Below are 20955 nucleotides of genomic sequence, written 5' to 3'. Positions count from 1 at the left end.
GCTGCAAAAAAGAAGTGGAACCATCGGCTGGGGCCAGGTGGCTACCAGGTCGCCCGGCCTAAGTGGGATCTTGTGGAGCAAGAGATGATTGCTGTTGGTGTGACTCCAATTACATTGAGTTGGCCCGACATGTGTAGGACTTGGTTTTATGCGCATGGGTGGAAGTTCGACCCAGAGATAGGGCTGGTTATGGAGCGGGCAAGTCTTAAAGAAGCCACCGACGCTTTACTTGTAGCAATAGAAGAGGCTCGAATGGGAGCGTTCATGACCAACAGAGAGAACGATGAGCTTAGGCGCGCCCTGAAGAATCCTGAACACTCGGTATGAACACGAGCCAAAGGTGTTGTTCTGTGGTTTGAGGGGTTTGCAGATTGGAACACCGACTACAGAAGCCGTGTGAGAAAGAAGCAGCAGGAGGAGTAGAAGAGGAAGCCGGAGGAGGAGTAGAGGAAGGAGGAAGCAGTCCGCCTTCAAGGCCTAGAATAAGAGCACGCGGAGTTAGAACGCGCTTTTAGGCAGCAGCAGGAGCAGATCGACTCACTTAGCCAGGAAGGGCGTCTCAGCAGCAGCAGCAAGAAGATCCAACATTGGATAGCATCGTCCAATCTATGCCGAGAGGCAGCGTGGGTTCTGAGGGAGTCCTGGAGTAAGGGGTCCTCAGGCGTCCGGTCTATTCGATTTGGGCCGGACTAATGGGCTGTCAAGATACAAGGAAGAAGACCATCTCTCGTGTCCGGTTGGGACTCCCGTGTGCGTGAATGTCAAGTTTAGGTGTCCGGATATACTTTTTCCTTTTTATTAAACATACTTTGTTCAATCCTAAGCCCCTCTGGTGTCAATATAAACCGGAGGGTTTAGACCGAATGCAGGATCATAACATTGATAGGCTAGCCAAGTTAGGGTTTAGACATTACGATCTTGAGGTAGATCAACTCTTGTAACCCCTATACCCATCGAATATAATCAAGCAGGAGTAGGGTTTTACCTTCATTAAGAGGGCCCGAACCTGGGTAAACATTGTGTCCCTTTGATTATTGTTACCATCGATCCTCAGACATACAACTTGGGCCCCCCTAACCAGATCTCCCGGTTTTGACACCGACATTGGTGCTTTTATTGAGAGCTCCGCTGTGTTGTCAATAGAAGGATTGATGGCTCGCCTCTTCATCGACGATGACGCTGTATCCAGGGAAATCTTGCCTCCCGAACAGGTCTTTGTGTTCGGCGGCTTCGTGCTTCGTACCAACTCGACCAGCCACCTTGAGCAGGTCGACAGTTACGCCCCTGGCCACCAAATCAGGTTCGGAAACCTGAACTACGTCACTGATATCCGAGGAGATCTGATCTTAGAAGGGTTCGTGACCTCGGATGTTGCCCTCTGCCCTCACGAAGGAAGCTCTTCGGATCCGCTCTTAGATCCCGTCCAGCGGTCAACACTCACGCCTGCCTCGTCCTTAGATCCGGAGCAGGTCGTATCGTCCGAACACGGAAGGATCAGCCCCGTCGGTCTCTTTTCTATCATGGAACTTCCGACCGGAGACCCAGATGGGATCTTGGACTCTCCTCTGGACGACAACTCTGAACTGTCTAGGTCTGTGTCGATCGGGCCCGATCAGGTACTATCACCAAGCTCAGCCCTGCAGATCTGCAGTACCCAGCTTTCGCTATTAGACGAAGCACTGGGCTTAATGCGATCTCTCGCCATTACGGAAGCTTTGCCTCCGAACTGCACCCAGCATGGGCTGGGGGCTGAGAGCGGGGAATTTTATAACCCGCCCTCCACCCAATTAATAGCCACTTTCGAGATTTAACCGACATGCTAGACTACGCGTCCAAAGACATCGATGGTATGGACGACGATGCTGACGCCGAATCAGGCCAAGTCCCACCCATCGCAGGGCGTTGGACGGCTAGTTCGACCTATTACGTATACATGGTGGGGACTCCTGACAAAAAGGACGATGAGGACGCCGAAGACAGGGACAAGCCCGTCGACGAGCCACCAAAGCGCCGGCGCCAGCGAACCGCGCACGATCGCGTCAGGCAAGGGATAGTAATACCGGCACCGAAGACAATGAGACCCCGGATAATGCCGAAGACCCCGAACACCCCATCGAGCCCACGTCCGAACAGGAAGAGAGGGTGGAGGGTCAGTATAGCCCGAAACACGTTGATCATAAAGATTCGGAAGATAGTAACTATATGCCGATCTCCGAGGAGGATGTTAGCCTTGGTGACGAATATTTTATCGTCCCACAGGAACCTCTTGAATAAGAACGCTTCAAGCGACAGCTCATCGCCACCGCGCAGAGTCTGAAAAAGAAACAGCAGCAGCTCAAAGCCGAGCAGGATACGCTCAACGAATGGTGGACCAAGGGCCTGGCCGCCGAGGAGTACGGCCCTGAGCGACCAGTAAAAAGTTACCCCAAGCGCAAGCTACTGCCACAATTCGACGACAAAGCCGTTGGGCCAATATCGTCGAAATACAATTATGCAGATCAGCCAGACCGACCACCACGTGGACGGGACAAAACGGCACATCAAGCCGAACACCAGCCCGCACCCCCTCGCCGAAGAGGCAATGAGACAGCGGCTGCAGGCTATACATATGAATTACATCAGGACCTGACCAATAAAGCCGGTCAGACAAGATCGATCTATGGATCAAGAGGCCGTGCCCAGCGCGAGATAACGGCTCTGAAGCCCGGCGTGGTGAACATTACAATATTCGGGATCAACACTGAACTCAGATATCATCCGGTCTACACCGGGGCACTGTGTGTGTGAATGGTCGTACGAGAAATTCGATGATATATATTTATGATTGGTTCTACGAGAAATTCCATTTATATATATATGCATAACGTGTACAGTTTGTAGTAGCGTAAAACATGTTTGAAATGAAAAATAATTAAATGGAAAACACAAAATTAAAAGGAAAAATAAACCATAAACCATAAACCCCTAAACCTTTTAGTCCCGGTTGATGTCACCAACCGGGACTAAAGAACCCCTAACCCCGGCACGGGCTCGTGCCATGTGGTGGGCCTTTGGTCCCGGGTCGTGACTAACCAGCAGTAAAGGGGGGTGGGGCTTTAGTCCCCACACTTTAGTGCCAGTTGATGAACCAGGACTAAAGGCCCTTACGAATCGGGAAAAATGCCCAATTCTACACTAGTGACTGTCACGCCTTGCCCCCTTTCCACCCTCGTCTGTACATGTTCCACGTACGATGAGCCTAGACAAGGAGCCGCCGGAGAGGGCCTCCCAAGCTGCGCCCTGATGGGATCTTTGGGGCGGGGGTGGAGAGGGGCGTGTCGCGCGTAGACGGGGAGTAGAAATATGTTCATCATCATGCTCAATTGTTAGCATGTTGGATCAATTAGCTAGATACGGTCCTACTCTGGATGTTCCTCAATTAGCCATCATGCAAATGTTTAGATGAATACTTTTTTTCGCAATGGATTAATGAGCCTGATAACAACCTTATCTTGTAAAGATAGCACCTAATTACTAAATAACTAGAGGAGGTCAATTATTGTGCTATGTAAAAAGAAAAACTAGAGGAACCCGAGACAACAGTCACACCCTACATGACAGTTATGAAATTATATTGCACGGCATCCTATACTTTGACATCTAGCGAGGACCAGCTAATCGATCGATCATACTTAATTAATCTTACACAGTTTAGATACTGTAATATGCACGTCAGGCCGGTGGCAGGTCACTGTTCTTGATTCCATCGATCATACTTATCGTTTAGTCTACAATTGGTTGCACTTTTTAAAGAGTACCAGCTAAGCAACATTTTGGATTATCTCCCAACCAATGGATGAAAAATCAAGACCTCGTCACAACCAAGACGGGCTGTACTTTTCAAAGTGTAATTTGTCAGAAGAGCACTAGAGTTGTTCAGAATAGATTATCTAGTTAGCCCTAGTTTGCAAATTGCTATACTTTTAAAAGGGTAGGAATAATAGCTAAGCAAAAACTTTGCACTATCTCTCAACCAATGGATGAAAGAGCAAGGCCACATCACAACCAAGACGAGGTGTAGTTTTTAAAATGCAATTTCTTGCAAGAGCCCTAGAGTTGTTCAAAATTGTATTTACTAGATAACACCCCGCGCGTTGCTGCGGGACATTAGTGGGCTAAATAGATTAAAAGATATGATGGACACTGTAGGCCAAAGAGTACAACTATTGTAAAATCATAATTTTTTCAAACAAAAAAATCTACTGATAATATAAGAAGAAAGCGAACAAATTGTACCACTGATGTACAATGATTTTAGTTAGGGGGCTCGATCGAACCACAACTACTAAATAACATTATAATTAATTGATGATTGTCGTAAACCAATATCCTAGAAATTAATTTCATGTTGTCTAACGTCGCAATCTCAGATACAGGCACCCTAATAAAAACCGAGGCAAGCGCTAGCTTATACCTCTACAGCAAACTGTAAATCCAATATCCATATATCTAGAAAAAAAGAACAAAGGTGACTGCATTATTTTAGCAACTACATGTTTTAGTTCCTTCATCGCCATAGGTTGTAGCTTTGCAGGAAAATAGAAATCCAATATCCAGATACCTAGAATGAAAAGAACAAAGGTTAGTGTACTATTTTAGCAGCTACATGTTTCAGTTACATCATCACCATAGGTTAACGTGCTTACCAAAATATCTTGTCCCAGTAGGTCATGTAACAATTTTGCATTGATAGAAGTAGGTCTGATTAAACAAATCTATATCGTACTTCTTCATGAAGCATACTTGTATGACACCTTCCATTTACGAAGAATCAAAGATCTGCCGAATGTCATGTTTCTCTACGGATGAAACCAATAGTGACATATTACTATAATCACTTGGATAAATATACAGTGCCACTATATACACCCAGTTAAATGGAAAGAAACCAAGTAAAATAAAAGTTACCAGTTTGTTAGCAAAACTGAATACTGCTACAAATAGAAATTGATTTTTGTAGCATTATTTCAAGCAAAAACATCTTTAGCTTTCCAAAACAGAAGGGCAACTTATAAGCAGGGGTATGGGAACACTATATATGAAAGATAGAGCGCAACATTCAATACATCCTTTATTGAGATCTGATCTTTAAGGGGGCCTACAAAACAGCAAATGGTAATAATGCAAGAATATTCACCAAAGATGTTCAAATAAATTCTTAATTCAAGAAACATTCTGAATATGTACGGCAATTATACGTCAACATTGTCGTAATCTTCTTGTTTTTCTCCAAGTCTGCATTTTCAGGAAAATAAATTGCTAATAGAATAGAGGTAGGATAAGTTTTCACATAATGGAGTCTACAAATAATTGACTGTTTGAAGTTTAATATTCATCATGGTAAGGATATTTCAAAACTACAGATTGCAAGGTTGTCGAGTCTGAAAGTGTGGAAACCGTAGCAGCATAAGAAGCTAGAAAATGCCTTATTATTGCACATGAAGATCTATGAATGCATAACGAAACTTACATATAAAAAAAATGCTAATTTTCCTGCTGGCAACGACAAAGATTTTTTTTGGTCTAGGCCAAAGGCTGAACTAAAACATGGCACACGTGTTGATTAAGTGGGGTAAGCAGGGTGTGCACATGTGGAATGTCAAGAAAGTACTTGGTTTGAATTACTATTTTGATCAGTATGGAAAAGTGCTCAAAGAACTTGCTATCCAAACACATGGTCATTTCCCATTGATCTCTTACCCGAACAGCTATGAGAAACACCAGAATGAAAAAAATATGAGGGTAGCATTTGAAAACATGTTACCTCTCAAATAGCTAGAATCCACTACACTGAATGGAAGTGAAGCATGGTGAGAAAAATTAAACTGAGGTGATTCTCCACAATTGTGCTGTAGGATAGTGAGGGATGGCTATAGCGGCAGTTCTCATTCTTGCCCCGAACGTCCATGCAGAACTGCAGATTTAGCACAGAGTTGGAGTTATATGGTCTCTCAGCAGCAACTATGTCGCCTACCTTGATGCCCCTCCTCCCTGCAGTTCAACCAAGGTTACATCCAACACTAAACACTTCATAAAATAAGTAAATATCACTCATAAACTTAATTTGAAGGTCGTGATTTATGACAACTATTGCACGCAGATGTGTAAAAAACTAACAGAAATGATTTTGGTTGCAGCAGATGAATAATAGGAGCCAAGGCTTAAGAAATGTCAAGCAGAAAAACTGTGTCAAAAGTGAAACCTTGTGATTTCACTGTAGATGCTGAACCGTATCCATATGAATTGAGCAGTTGACCTTGTAATCCCCCAGAACTATTTGCCTACATTACACTTTTCTAAGATAAGGAAATCCCCATCGGCATAAAGCAGCACATAAATATATACCTGGAAGATAAGGCAGAGAAAAAAGGTTCAATTGTGCAAAATCGACCTGGCCACTCTAAAATCCATCAGTGCGAGAGATAGACGAACTGCTGACGAAGAAAGAAAATCGTGTATACCAAGACACGAGTAGAAAGATTAATCGTCCCAGCAGGCAGTAGTTGCTAAGCTGGCGTAGGAACTGTTGCTGCCGCGGCCTGCCTCTCGCTCTCTCTCTGCACCTCCCTCTCGCTCTCACTATGCCACAATGAAGAAGAAGAAGGAGGAAGAAAGAAGACAGTGGACACACGGAAGATTTTCCGGCGCACGAACGCCGCAGCCGCACGAACAGCTTTCACTTCCCTCGAGCACGAACTCGAGGCACACACACCACCCCACGACGAGCACACATACACTCCGAGAGGCTACATCTCTCTTCTCTGGCGCACCTACACACTAGCACCGTGGCCACTTTAATACGCAGAGGCACGCACAGTCCAGCCGGCCAGATCGGCCACTAACCCATGCACTAACTACCTAGCTAATCCCTAGCTACATGCACGCTGCTAACAACCTGGAAGTGACCGGCTTTGTAGCCTGTGGAGACGCAGCTCCCACGCACCACACATGCAGGAACTGCCGCACAGAGACTCGGCCGGCTCGGAGACTCCACTCGTCACGGCCACGGACGCGGCCACGCACCGGTTTCCGGACTCGACCAACACACGCACATGCTGATCACCATCGGTGTGTGGCTTACTCTAACACTCTCCTCCTAAGCCACGACCTCGCCCTCGCCGGAGTTGACGCTGCTGCTCCCATTGTCATCGTGACCCAGCCCGCGGACCTGACCTGGCGCGCCGACGCCGATTGCACCGTGCTCCCTCACGATCCCACCAACATACGCCGAGCTCCTTCTCCGCCGGCGACACACGTCCGGCGTCCGTCGACGCCCTGCACGTCCCACGCGCACCCGATGCGCCCGACGAGCCCGACCGCACCAGTACATCCCGCATGTCCCGCGCGCACCCGGCATGCCCGACGAGCCCGATCATACCACACGCACGACCCGCCATGGACCCGACGCGCCCAGCGCGCCCGGCGCGCACCCATACACGCGCCCGACACGACAAGCTCGTCGCCATGGTTGCTGCCGCCCGACGCCACCGTGTGCTTCCAGCACGAGCCGCCGCAGATGCCGTGCAACACGGTCACCTCGCCGGCCGCTGTTGCGCACCACCGCCGATGCAGCTACCGCCGCGCTGCGCCCCGTCGAGCGCCACTCGATGCCGCTGCCGAAACCCGCAGCTCCGTGCGCCGCCATGCCGCGTCTCCGTGCCTCGCGCCACCGCGCTCTCCGCGCGCCGCAGCCTCCATGTCCGTTGCACGCTCCGCGGACGCCGCCGCGCGCCACGGCCGCCCCTCAAACTTGACTCTGAATACCAATTGTTGGAACCCATGAATGCACAAACACTCATAGAAATGGAGAAGGTCGGGGTAGAAAAGAATGAACAGTAGAGTTGCATAAACGGCGACGAACGCCGGGGGACGAACCCCATTATCTCGGCAATATACAAGTACACTGAAACACAACTCTACTCTACTCAACACCACCGGCCGGCGACGAACGCCGGCACCACCAGCCCATACGCTGGCTGGGCTCTCGGCTACTCTCAGCGCCCTTACAAGCACCGCATACACGAAGGTTTTATAGGCGGGCTGACCTGGTAGCGCTAACACCACGCTGCCCCACTCTGAGCTGCTCGATCCGCACGCTCCGGCTGCGCGCACGACGCGGCTGCATGCGACTGCATGCCTCCAAGCTCCAACGGAATCGCAACAGCTAGCCCCTAATCCATCCGGCTCACCTCACGCATCGTACGCGGCAAGCAACTAACCGAAACAAACAACATTAGTGCTAACAATCCCCCCCCCCACCCCCCCTAATCTTGACACAAGTTGCTGTCGCCGGTGTTGTTGCAGCTCCCGTCATCGTCGTCGTGGCCGCCACGACGACCACCACCAAGCTGGACGTGGACTCCATCTTCTTCCTGGCGACAAACGCCAAGCTCCGGCGACACATGCCGCAGCTTCTCTTCCCGGCGCACTGACGCCGCCGGCCGCAACTACGGCCGATTTCCTCAAGCCCGAACTCGAGCCACACCTGTTACAACATATACGGGGGGTTCTTATACCCTGGGGCGCGCCAGGGCACGTACCCCACGCCCCAGTCCACGCTGAGCACCTGGTCCGGCCCGCTCTGCCCACTCCCGCGACTTGCACGCACATGTCCGGGTCGTGCGAGCCCGCCTAGGACCAACTCCACGCTCCCCCGATCTCGCCATCAGAACGCACACACGCTGCACTCGTGCACGGACACGTCCGTGCACACCACACGTGCAGGAACTGCCGCACAGAGACTCGGCCGGCTCGGAGACTCCACTCGTCACGGCCATGGACGCGGCCACGCACCGGCGTCCGGACTCGACCAACACACGCACATGCTGATCACCATCGTTGTGTGGCTTACTCTAACAGGAACGACCATGTGCGGCAGCAGAGATCCTCACGGGTAGAGTATTGTGATATTGAGAATAACCTTTGGCGCCGGCCAGTGGGCTGCAGCTTCGATCCTGAATGGCGGCAAATAGATGACATCGCGCGGATTATGCGTTGATCCCAGTAAACGATGGATGGTGTGGACAACCACCAAAAAGGGCGAGCCGCAGAAATAGTCGGAGCTTCTGGTGAAGGAGATCAAGCGAGGGGCGAGAGAATGGGAACAGATGAACGTATGGGGGCGGATAGTCTTTTTGTTTTAGAAATCTCGCCACTTCATTAAATGATAGCAATGTTCATAGGTACACGACTTTGGTCATGGGGAACTCCCAACCAAACATGCCGATCTACTCCTAAATTACAAGCGAACTTGGCGAGACTATGAGCTTCGAAATTATGATTTCTACGCTGAAACACAAAAGCAACCGAATTGAAAAAGCCTCTCCGAAGTGTTATTTCATGTACTATAGCCGCATGTGGACCATTTGTTCCTTCGTTTATATCTTGAATCACTCCTTTGCAATCTGAAGCAATCATCATTCTTGTCGACTGAAGATCCTCTGCAAGAGCTAGAGCTTCCCTGCACGCGAATGTTTCCAAGATTGTGGGGTCAGTAATTTCGCGATAAACAACCGCTGATGAACCCAAATAAGCTCCCGTGTGATCTCGGCACACTGCTGCCACTGCCCCGCCACGTCTATGACGTCCCACGGCTCCGTCCACATTAATCTTCACAACACCTAGCGGTGACGCACGCCAACTCCTGTTACCACCTTGCTGTACTGCCTGCACTCGTCGCTCGATAGGCTTCTCCAGTTGCTGCAGCTCGTTAAGGTACAAGGTGACAAACGAGGAAGTTTGCATTGGAGATTGAAAAATGCCTTCGTGTATCGCCTTCCTCCTGGCATACCAAACCACCCACAACGTCACAATCATCTTGGTAAAAGACTGTTGATCAAGATCTTCGTGCATCCTAAAGAGCCAGTTCTTGGCGCTGGGGTCTTCAATCTCCGCCATGTGAGCTACCAAGGCCGGATCCGATAGCGCCCAAGTACAGCGTGCCGACGTGCATGAAACCAGGGCGTGCCGCCATGAGTCTGGAGCTCCACACAACGGGCAGGCGTCACGTGTGGCCATATTCCTCCTGTTTAAAACGTCCGTCGTTGGGAGTGAGTGACGGGCAAGTCGCCATATGAAATTCTGACCTTCGATGGCACCTTCAGTGACCAAAGCGAGGTCCAGTCCCGTTCTTCTCGGTCGGTGCTTGAGGATCCACTCCTCCCTTCAAGCCAGCTTTCTCGTGTAATCTTAGTTTTGATCATGAACTTATAAGTCGAGCTCACTGTAAAACGCCCCTTCTTCTCCGGATGCCATGCCCAAAAATCATCAACATTACTCGTGCACACAGGAATCCGCATGATAGCCTCGGCATCTGTAGGCAGGAATACTTCACGAACACGGTTCTCATTCCATGATCCCGTTGCTGGATGTAATAGCTCCGACACTAACTGCGATGGGTTTAGGACCCGAGATACAATTGGCCGCAGTGATCCCTCCTTAGGAATCCAATTATGATCCCATATGTTCGTCGTGTGACCATTGCCAATCCTTCGAATTATGCCCTGTTTTAGGATGTCTCGCCCTTCTAGGATAGCTCTCCAAATCTGCGAGGGACGTGAACCCAACTCTGCCATCAGAAACTCATCATTTGGGGGCGGATAGTCAAGAAGAGCACGGTCGGTTGATCTTCCAGCGAAAATTAATCATTTCCATGGGCCGCAGGTGGTGCGATGGGCCATTGGGAAAAAACTAAAGGACGCTATTATTATGGAGAATAAAGGAAAGCGGCCCGATGAGAAACTGAAGGAACATATCCAGCCAAACGATGTGATGCCCATGTACGGGAAGGCAGGCAGGCACACACGATTGATGGTTGAGTGTAGATGATGTGCATGCATGCAAGGCTGATAGTAGACCAACTTCTTAGGCATATACGATAGGATGACGTGGCACATCGATGATGTGGATAGTGTGCATGATGAGAGAATAGGGAGTAGTGGGGAGCAACTTCTTAAGAATGGTAGATTAGTTAGCCTAACTTGGCCGCACTGCTCCCAATTACCCAACACCCGCAGCTTATTCAAAGTTTTGATCAGCTAGGTACGATCATTTCAGTTCCTTATGGTGTTCTCTTAGAAATATCCTACGGTTGTGTTAGGTTTGATTTTCCAATGATAGTTGCTTTCGTTATGTGAAATCACTGTTCTATTATTGGTTATGTATGGCAGAATCTTCATTCATTATGCTTACACGTCAGAATGTTAAATTACTTGGGTATTGTCATATTCTGGGTCTTCTTGAAATTATCCCTACATGCATATGTTTAAATAACTCGTTCATACAGATAAACTAATGTTAGGGCGGTCTTCCCTCATCCAATTATACAATGATCATGAGATCGTTGTGCCTTGTAAAAAGTTAGATCGCGAGATACCAGCAGCACCCTAGCATATGTCCAATGATAGATATGTTATGAAATCACAAGTGTGTGTCATGATGTAGTTTTAACATTTAGCGAGGAGCAATAACGCTTGTTACACCACATGGCACCCAACTAAATTTGTCGCTCATGCTTTACATTGTAGTACACGCTAGGCTAGTCATGGTTTGAGGCAGGTTGTCGTTCTCGATTCGATAAATCATATTAACTGCCTTGTTGTGCAATTGGCTACACTTATTTAAACAGTACTTCCTCCTTTTCAGTTTATAAGGCTCAATTCAAAAATCTCACCAAACAAGGTAGATGGTGAGTGGTGAAATACTTTTTGTAGTTTGCAAAAGCACCCAATTAATGTTCTTGTTTTCCTCAAAAAAGTATGTTTACCAATGCATTAATTGCAATGCATGCATGCATAAATTACATGCATTGGTCAATTTTCTCTTAATAATTGCATGCAATGATTTATGCACCTTGGAATTTGAACATGTGATGGGAAACAACCAAATTGAGCCTTATAAAATGGAAAAAAAAACTAAAATTTTGAGATAAGCCCTATAAACCGGAAAAGAGGGAGTACTACTTAACCAAACACTTTGGAGTATGTCTCAATCAATGGATGGAAGAACGAAACTTCCTCGCAAGTTCGCAACCATGTACAGAGTTGTACTTTTCTAAAGGTGCAATTTCTTAGAAGATGTCAATAGTTGTTTGGAATTGTATTGCCTGGTCCACCTGGTCGGCCACACTAATGCCCGCTATTTTTTCATCATTTTTGAAAAGATGAACTTGTTTGTTAGGTTCCTATACAACAAAGCTTGCTGACGCCGGAAACAACGGCCTTGCCGCCGGTAGAGACCATCCACCTGACGCCGTGGGATCTGAAGTCTATCACGGTGGAGCACATCCAGAAGGGCGTCCTCCTGCCCAAGCCTCCCACTACTGGAGGACACGTCGACGTCGAGCGTCTAGCTTCTTCCTTTGGGCGCGCCATTGGCCGCTTCTACCCATACGCCGGGCGCCTCGACGCCGCTGTCGTGCCGGCTAGCAATGACGGAGCGTCGCCTCAGTGCCAGAGCCTCACCATTTCGCTCCGCTGCGGCGGCGAGGGCGCCGAGTTCATCCACGCCGTGGCTCCCAGCGTCACCGTCGCCGACATCACCGCCTCGCTCTTGGTTCCGCGGGTGGTGTGGTCCTTCTTCCCGCTCGACGGGCTGCTGGGTGCGGACGCCATTGAGGGGTCGCTCCCGCTCCTGGCCGCACAGGTCACTGAGCTCGCCGACAGCGTCTTCATCGCCGTTTCGATGAACCACAGCGTCGCGGACCGTATGACATTCTGGCAATTCTTCAACACCTGGTCCGAACTAAGCCGTGCCGGTGGGAACGACGATGTTATGATCTCGACACCGTTGCCGGTGTTCGACAGAAGTTTCCTAGGCAGCTTCACCGTCCCCATCCCTCTGCCCTTCGGCAAGCTGGAGGATGTCGTGGGCCAGCGTGTACATTTGTTCCCTTCTGTGCAGGAATGCTTCCTCCATTTCTCGGCGGCAAGTGTAAAGAATCTCAAGACGAAGGCGAACGATGAGATGTCCGGCTACGGCATCACTAGCACCATCTTCTCGCTGCAGGCCCTGCTGGCGCACCTGTGGCGTGCCGTGTGTCGAGCCCGCCGACTTGCGCCGGACCAGGAGACAACGTACACTGTGCTTGTGGGATGCCTTGGCCGCGTTGGCGGCATACCAGCGTCCTATGCGGGCAATACAGTGGAGCACGGCACTGCCAAGTGTACAGCCCGTGATATCCTAGACAAGGGCCTTGGCTGGGCCGCATGGCTCCTCAACGAGGCCGTGGCGTCGTTCGACACGGCCTACGCGAGCGACAAGCTAGCATCCTGGCCCCAAGAGCCTAGGTTCATGCGCCTGCCTGAGCTCGCCGCGGTTCGACATGTATGGGAACGACTTCGGATGGGGCGCGCCGGTGACTGTTCGGAGCGGCGCAGGGAACAAGATAGATGGCAAGGCGACGGTGTACAAGGGCCGAGGCTGTGGAGGGAGCATTGCTCTGGAGGTGTGCCTAGCCCCACAGGCGCTCGCTAGACTTGTCGCCGATGAGGAGTTCATGGGTGCAGCCACCACTGATGCATAATATTGTGTCTCTTGAATCAAAATTGGGTATATTTTCTTCCCCTCCGTCCCATAATATTATGCGACCGAGGGAGTGACTAATAATGAGATATTTTATGATCCATTATAATACACCAGAGCATGTGTATTATATGGGTGATCTAACGGATGAGACTAACTGGGCTTTTTTAAATTCGTATCAAGAATACCTTTAAAATATTTGTAAGGGGAATCTAATCAGTTCGAAATATTTTTTCTCCCGAAAATGCCCCTCGAGCTCGGTTATAATACATGTGACATCGATCAGCGTATTGCATTGGATCTGGAGAAAGTAAGCATTCGGAGCGCAGAGTGATGCCCACGCCAATGAGCTCGGCGCCGTCGGGAGGTCCACACGGTACCGGGACGAGATCAAGCACACATGCTACCTGGCTGCTGCTTTGGAAAGAGTAACGTTAATCTTTCTGAAAGAACAGCGCCGCGCAAGAATCAACGTCCATTTTATTTTCGACGATCTAACCACAATCATGTCTTGTTTACTCGCGATCGATCGCGCAGCCGCTCAGTCGTAGACGACGACGGGCGTAAGCAACGGCGAGCCTCGGAAGAAGGCCTCGAGGTTGTCCACGAAGAGGCGGTCCAGGTCTGCCACGGACTCCGGGGTGAAGGCGGCCTGGTGGTGTGTCAGCACCACGTTTTCCATGGCCAGCAGCTCGGGCGGAACGTCGGGCTCGTGCTCGAACACGTCAAGCCCGGCGCCGGTGATCCTTCCCTCCGCGAGCGCCCTCACGAGCTCCACCTCGTCGACGTTCGCGCCGCGCGCCACGTTAACCACGACGCCGCCGCTCCCCAGGGCGTCCAGCACACGCCTGTCGACGATGTGTCGGGTCTCGGCGGTCAAAGGGCACGTGACGACGAGCACGTCGGAGCACTCAGCAAGGTCGCGGGCGGTCGGGTAGTAGCAGTAGGGGACATTGCTTTTCTGGCGGCGTGAGTGGTAGGAGACGGCGCAGTTGAACGCCTCCAACCTCGTGGCGATCGCCGACCCGATGCTGCCAAGCCCGATGATGCCCACGCGCTTCCTGCCGAGCGTGAACCCGTGGCCGCCGCGCTCCGGCCAGTGTCCGCGCCGGACGTGCCTGTCGGACGCAGACACGCGCGGGAGCACATCGATCAGGAGGCCTACGGCGTAGTCAGCGACGTCGGCCGAGTAGACCCCTGTGGCGTTGGCCACGCCGACCCCGCGGCGCTCGCATTCGAGGAGGTCAACGTGGTCCAACCCTGCACTGTTGAACAGGACGCAGCGCAGCGACGGGACGGCGTCGAGGAACGCCGCGTCGACGCAGACGCTCCCATGGCCAGGGATAAGGGCAGCACGCGGTGGGTCGTCGTTGTCGGCAGCTGCGGCCGCGAGGAATGCGTCCATGGGTAGCGGCGAGGCGTGGAGGTCGAGGAGGTGAAAGCGGGCACCAAGGACGGCGAGGGAGGCCGGTGAGAGGCGGACGAGCACGAGCACCCGCCGCGACACTGTCATTGTAGGAGCTGACCCTAAACTTGCTCTCTCTCTCTCGGAGCTGGACGAAAGAACACAAGAAGATAGTTTTCTGGCAACTAATGCCCCCGGAGCACAAGCGCTTGCACCTCCTTTTGACTGCCAGCTTACAAATCTTTAAGTAGCCTTAGCCTCAGGCACGCATGCATAGCCGCTGCACCATGCTGGCCACTAACCGCATGAGCCACACGACCTTGGCGTCCAGCCATAGCTTTAAATAGCCGGCTATAGCTTTGTTGTAGCCCGCTATAGCCTTTTCAGCAGGATGTTGCTAAGAACATCTTCAATAGTTTGTATGTTAGCTTGTTGGTAAAATATGTCATGTCATCAACCAACACCTTAACATACAACAACTTCAATGGATTGTATCTAGTTTGCCCAATAGGATGTGAGGCAATAAATAAGGTGTTCGGATGTGAGATATCATTCTACATCGGAGCTTGTGCAAGGGATGTTGGTTCATGTACATACAACTTTCTTCTCTTCCCTCATTTATTGCATGACACATCATCAAAAATCCTATATGGCAAAGTCTACCAACAACTATCTTACAACTATTGAAGATGCCCTAAATGATCTTATATACAAAATAGCTCTCTATAGCTCGGCTATTGCTGATTTGAAGGTCCGTCATTATTTAGCATGGCCTGCTATTTAAAACACTGCGTCCACCTAACAAACCCACGAACTAACTACTTACTAGCTAACTACATGCACGGTGCTTGATCCGAACGCTTCGTCCGCACACAACGCCCTCCAACGCGCACGCTGCGGCCATACACACATGCGCACACACGCACTTCACTCATACTCACATACGTACAGCCACCGCCGTGACCCAGCCCATAGACCCGACCAGCTGCACGCACCGACGCCGATCGCACTGCCAAGAACCCGACCTGGCGCACTTGACACCAGCCATACCGTGCTCCGCCACGGCTTATTCCCAACAGACATCTGCATCCTCGAAGAAGAGGGCATGTTGGGCCGGCCAGGTGGTTGCCGACGCCATTTTGGTGGTGATAAATAAAAAAATTGCACCTGATTGTCAATTATGAATTGCCCGGGCGACCCGGGTGCCGAATCCTAGCCGCCGCCAGACCTAGCCCCCACCCTCTTCCCCTCCCCCGCCGCCGTCAGCGGGCGCCGCCAGGCAAAGCCCGAGCGGTGCTGACGACGGCGGGATCTCTTCGCCCTCACCTGTATCAGGGGCCGCGGGGGGTTCCTCTTCGGGCACATCGGCGGATCTCGGTGCCCTAGCGCGGCGGGTGGCGCGCAGGCGGTGGCGGTGCGGGGCGGCACGGCCTGCTGGCCGGTGATGTCGCGTCACGGCGGAGTGCGCGGGACAGTGGCGGCACGACGCTCTTTGCGCCGGGGCTCGATCTGGCCTATTCCGCGTCGGCCAGTTGCGGGGGCTGGCTGCCGTTGTGCGACTGGAGGATTCGTGCGACGGCGGTCCTGGACAGAGCTGGCGTTGTTGAGCTTTGGAGGTGGCAGCGCCGTCTGGAGGCGGCGACGCGAGCCCACGGAATGTTGGTGGCAGCAGAATTGTGGTGGCTCGGCCAAGATGGAGTCTTGGCGAGCAGGAGAGTGGCACCGCCATACACATGGCCACCCCCATCATCACCATCATCACCACCACCATCCTCTCGTCGACCACCACCACCATCCTCTAGGCCACCATCCTATCGGCCACCACTACCACCACCATTACGAAGAGGGACCTCCCTTTGGGTCAAGATCTCGCCATGAGTGAGCTCCCCAAACTTTTTTACGGTATCATCCATTGTGGTTAATTTCATGAACATGATAGCATGGTCTTTGGTTTATTTGCATTTTAAAGCCTTTCCTCCTCGAGTGCAAGACTACGCTCATCCTCCTTCAACTTCCTATCTTCGGTCGCTAACTTGGATTTACAGTTCTCGTCCTCCAACATCTTGAGCTCATTCCATCTCAATGTCTTCTCATCCCTGCGCTTGGCCGTCAAAACTTTCTCGGCCTCAATCATGGCCGCAAGTTGATCTTGGTATGTGCCACCGAATGCTCCTCTCCTCTTTCTCTCTTTTGCAATATTTTTTGCCAACGGTACTCTTGTTGGCATCTTCATCCTCCTATCATCGTCCTGAATGGATATGTTGAAGCTTGATCTCTTTGGTAAATGAATTGTGGCCGAATTTCTGGTTTCTTTGTTTGAAGAGATCTCAAATGATAGGGACAAACTTCGTGACCGGCCCACTGTTAGGTGGTGAATGATTCACTTGAACAATGCAAACGGACGATCGGTTGCATTGCTCTTGGATGGTGCCCTAACGATGCACAAGAGAGCCTTGAGTGCATCTTGGTGTCACATCCATAGAATTGTTGTAGTACTCCGCATTTCTCCCCCAAACGGTCCTTTGATTACTTCCAACCATTGCACCCGTGGAGATGTTCTTCCAAGCATAGCACAAACCAATATCTTCAACTTGGTTGTAGTTGTGAGTCCTTATGCTTGGTTGCCTCGTGCTTGGTTGGGTCCCGGTCTCCATGGGATCTTTAACCTCCTCCTCTTCTGCCTTCTCCTCAAGTTCTACCTCCTCGGCCACCACCCGGGTCTCGGCCTCCTCTTTGTCCTCCCATTCAGCTACATGATGATCAAACACCGAATACTAATTCAGATCTTCAATCCCAAGCGCATGTGATGCCTCCAAAGACGCTAAGTGTTTGGCTACGTTCATCTCTGCACCATGACAACAACAACGACAAGACGGAGCACTGGATGTAGGGGCAGCCCGAGACGCCAATGAGCAGCCAGATGGGGATGAGGTGCCGGAGTGGCTTTGTTTCTCTCTTCTTCTTCCTCGCTTCCTCGGCGAGGGCCGACTCATCGGCCGTCGGCTTGCTAGCACACTTGCCGCCGACAGAAGCAGTGGCAGGGCGGCCTGACATCGTCGGAGATGCATTGGCCACCCCTCCGACCTTGCTACCGGTGGTAGTTACTAGTGTGGTGGACCGGGCAACATGTTTTGTCTCCAACTTTATTTTTGGTGCGGGCAGCGGAAGGTTCTTGCCTAGTTGTTCCAGCCGGAGCAGCTGTCATTGGTGGTACGTGGGGAGTCGGCTACGGGAAGTGTGGCGCCGCGTGGGCGGGAGAGTATCTTTAGGCGCCATGGGGCGACTTTTCAGCCGAGGAGCAAAAACATTACTCCTCTAACTGATTTACGAGTTTATGAGCTTATTATACTTGCTCTAAATGGGTGTATGATTGTGTGTGTGTGTGTCTATATATAGCACCTAGGAGCCTACTATGTAGATTACAAATTCTACTAATAGCAGGACACTACGTAGGTTAGAAGAAGGGTGACGCGTGGGGTGAGAAGCAAGGTGTTTCCTGCACGGGGCGGAATGGACGGCGGCGGCAAGGAGTTGGGACGGCCGGCGCCGAGCGGTGGTGGGGTTGCGGTTTGGACGTTGGTGGTCTCCAACCTCGCCTACCTCGTGTTTCTCCTCTGCCAGTACCACATAAACCGGCGACGCTGTGACAAAAGCTCTGTCACAAGAGGTAGACCAGATGCAAAGGGGGATGCTCTCTCGCCGGACGCTGTCATCAACCTCGAGTTGTGCGTGTTCCTTTCATAAAACAATACAATTGGTGATTATTAGTATTGCAGAACTAGAATTGATGTAACACGTCTGCTTTGCCTTGCGTGTCATTTGTGCAGCGGCGACCCTACCATGTACGAGGCGTTCTGGAGGGAGGCTGGGGAGCGGGCGGCGGCGGTGATCCCCGGGTGGTGGGGGATGAGCTACTTCTCCAACGCAGGGGGCCTCTGCTGGTACCTGGAGCCTGAGTTGGAGCGCGAGGTGCGCCGCGTCCACCGCCTCGTCGGCAACGCAATGGCCGACGGCTACCACCTCGTGGTCGGCACTGGCACCACCCAGCTCTTCCAGGCTGCCATGTACGCCCTAGCCCCCACCAGCACCGACCGGCCCGTCGGCGTCGTCTCTCCGGCGCCCTACTACTCGGTAAGAAAAGAATAGGTCGATCGAGCAAGAAAATACAGACAGTTAGATTATTATTTCGTGAGTCGTGGTCGTGGGTGATTGACATGCCCTGCTGGGTGTGATCTTGGACGACGTACGTGGTAGATGTACCCGTGCAGACGGACCTCCTGCTCTCGGGCTACTACCGGTGGGCGGGGGACGCCAACGCCTTCCACGGCGACCACGGCGGCGAGAACATCGAGCTGGTCGTCTCGCCCAACAACCCCGACGGCGCCATCCGCGAGGCCGTCCTAAGCTCCGACTCCGGCAAGGGCAAGGCGATCCACGACCTGGTGTATTACTGGCCTCAGTACACGCCCATCACCAGCCCCGCCGCGCACGACATCATGCTCTTCACCATGTCCAAGCTCAGCGGCCACGGCGGCACCAGGCTCGGGTGGGCGCTGGTCAAGGACAGCGATGTGGCCAAGAAGATGGTCTACTTCGTGTATGGGAGCACCATCGGCGTGTCCAAGGACTCGCAGCTCCGTGCCGCAAAGATCCTCGGCGTCGTCTCCGACGCCTACGAACCTGGCCCCGGGGACGGCACGCAGCTCCGCCTCTTCGACTTTGCGCGACGCCGGACGGGGGAGCGCTGGCGGGCCCTGCACGCCGCCGTGGCGGCAACGGGCACCTTCAGCCTCCCAGATGAGATCACGGGCTACTGCAACTTCACCAAGCAAACCGTGGCAGCGTACCCCGGTACGCTAGTAGCACTACATGCCAATATAATTCCGTCATTGCTCCAACTTGATCTGAATTCTCATGCATTCTCAGCCTTCGCGTGGCTGCGCTGTTACAAGGATGGCGTGGAGGACTGCGCCGAGTTCCTGCGCGGGCACGGCATCGTGGCGCGGGGCGGGGAGCAGTTCGGAGGAGACGCCAGGTGCGTCAGGGTCAACATGATGGACAGGGACGCTGTGTTCAACGTGCTCATACAGCGTCTCTCCTCCATAACATGAAATCTCGATCAATGAGGATGCACAAGCCACAACTATAATGCATCGCAAGGGGGCAGCGTCTCTGATTGATTGAGTTTTGCTACTCCCTTTCAAATACAAGACGCACAATAATAATGTCACTGTGAGATGTTATTTGCACGCAATAATAATGGTGTTGCATTGAGTATTTAATCGTCGCTCCTTCCCGAAATGTTACTCATTAATGAATACTAGTAAAATGCTCGTGCGTCGCTACCGGCGACAATGAAGTGTGTGTGCGTGCATTTGTTGTCTTATTTTGTTGCTATGGGCAACAGTTCAAAGTCAATCTGTTCTGTTTTGTTCAAATGCGTTCTATTTGTTCAAATGCACCGGGCACAATATGTATTCACATAGCTATAAATGTGAAAAAAATAAATTTGCTCCCTCCCTCTTGGCCACCACGTGCATCCGATCTCCTTAGCTACACCATCCTACAAAAACAACGGATGTGCACGTTGAGCATGGTTCCAAATACCACCGCGACGAACGGACCGTAACAAATTTCCTTATAGCTAACATCGACACTCTGACGACATTTGGCAAAAGGAAATATCTGGCAAGCCAACTATGTTTCTAGATCAAACCAACCCTCCTCAACAAATAGTGATATTAGGGCATCTCCAACGCCTACCCTTAACCCGTCCATAATCGTCCGGACCACGCGGTCCAGACATGTTTTGCTATCCAACACGGGCCTATATATCGATCCACCGACCGTTTCGGACGCATTTTTTGCAACCCAAAAACAAACTAGGAGGAAGCTTTCCGGACATCTGGACCATTGTCATGCCCGCTTCTGAGTTCTGACAACCCTTTCTCACCCTAAAACCCTCCCTTGCCTGCGTGTGTTCCCACCCG

At 51.5% G+C, this 20955-nt stretch overlaps 2 protein-coding genes, 1 long non-coding RNA gene and 1 pseudogene across 3 annotated transcripts; 2 read left to right on the top strand and 2 right to left on the bottom strand.

The window, feature by feature from the left end:
- Positions 1-4360: 4360 nt before the first annotated feature.
- Positions 4361-7054, bottom strand: LOC123083240 (uncharacterized). Its single transcript, XR_006439256.1, has 4 exons — positions 6242-7054; positions 5804-6030; positions 4686-4838; positions 4361-4600 (listed from the first exon to the last, which is right to left on the bottom strand). It is a non-coding gene; the product is annotated as an uncharacterized lncRNA (long non-coding RNA).
- Positions 7055-12070: 5016 nt separating this feature from the next.
- LOC123102162 (uncharacterized acetyltransferase At3g50280-like) lies at positions 12071-13788 on the top strand (annotated as a pseudogene).
- A 201-nt stretch (positions 13789-13989) lies between these two features.
- LOC123083229 (hydroxyphenylpyruvate reductase-like) lies at positions 13990-15234 on the bottom strand. The gene has a single exon (XM_044505319.1). The coding sequence runs from the start codon at positions 15071-15073 to the stop codon at positions 14102-14104; it is 972 nt and encodes a 323-aa protein (XP_044361254.1). The 5' UTR covers positions 15074-15234; the 3' UTR covers positions 13990-14101.
- A 3180-nt stretch (positions 15235-18414) lies between these two features.
- On the top strand, positions 18415-20252 carry LOC123083217 (tryptophan aminotransferase-related protein 2-like). Its single transcript, XM_044505314.1, has 4 exons — positions 18415-18690; positions 18793-19096; positions 19234-19816; positions 19892-20252. The coding sequence occupies exons 1-4, from the start codon at positions 18476-18478 to the stop codon at positions 20074-20076; spliced, it is 1287 nt and encodes a 428-aa protein (XP_044361249.1). The 5' UTR covers positions 18415-18475; the 3' UTR covers positions 20077-20252.
- The last annotated feature ends 703 nt before the right edge of the window (positions 20253-20955 follow it).

This window comes from Triticum aestivum, chromosome 1B (genome assembly GCF_018294505.1).
Source record: "Triticum aestivum cultivar Chinese Spring chromosome 1B, IWGSC CS RefSeq v2.1, whole genome shotgun sequence".
Taxonomy (NCBI): domain Eukaryota; kingdom Viridiplantae; phylum Streptophyta; class Magnoliopsida; order Poales; family Poaceae; genus Triticum; species Triticum aestivum.
This window is presented reverse-complemented; position numbering and strand designations above follow the sequence as displayed.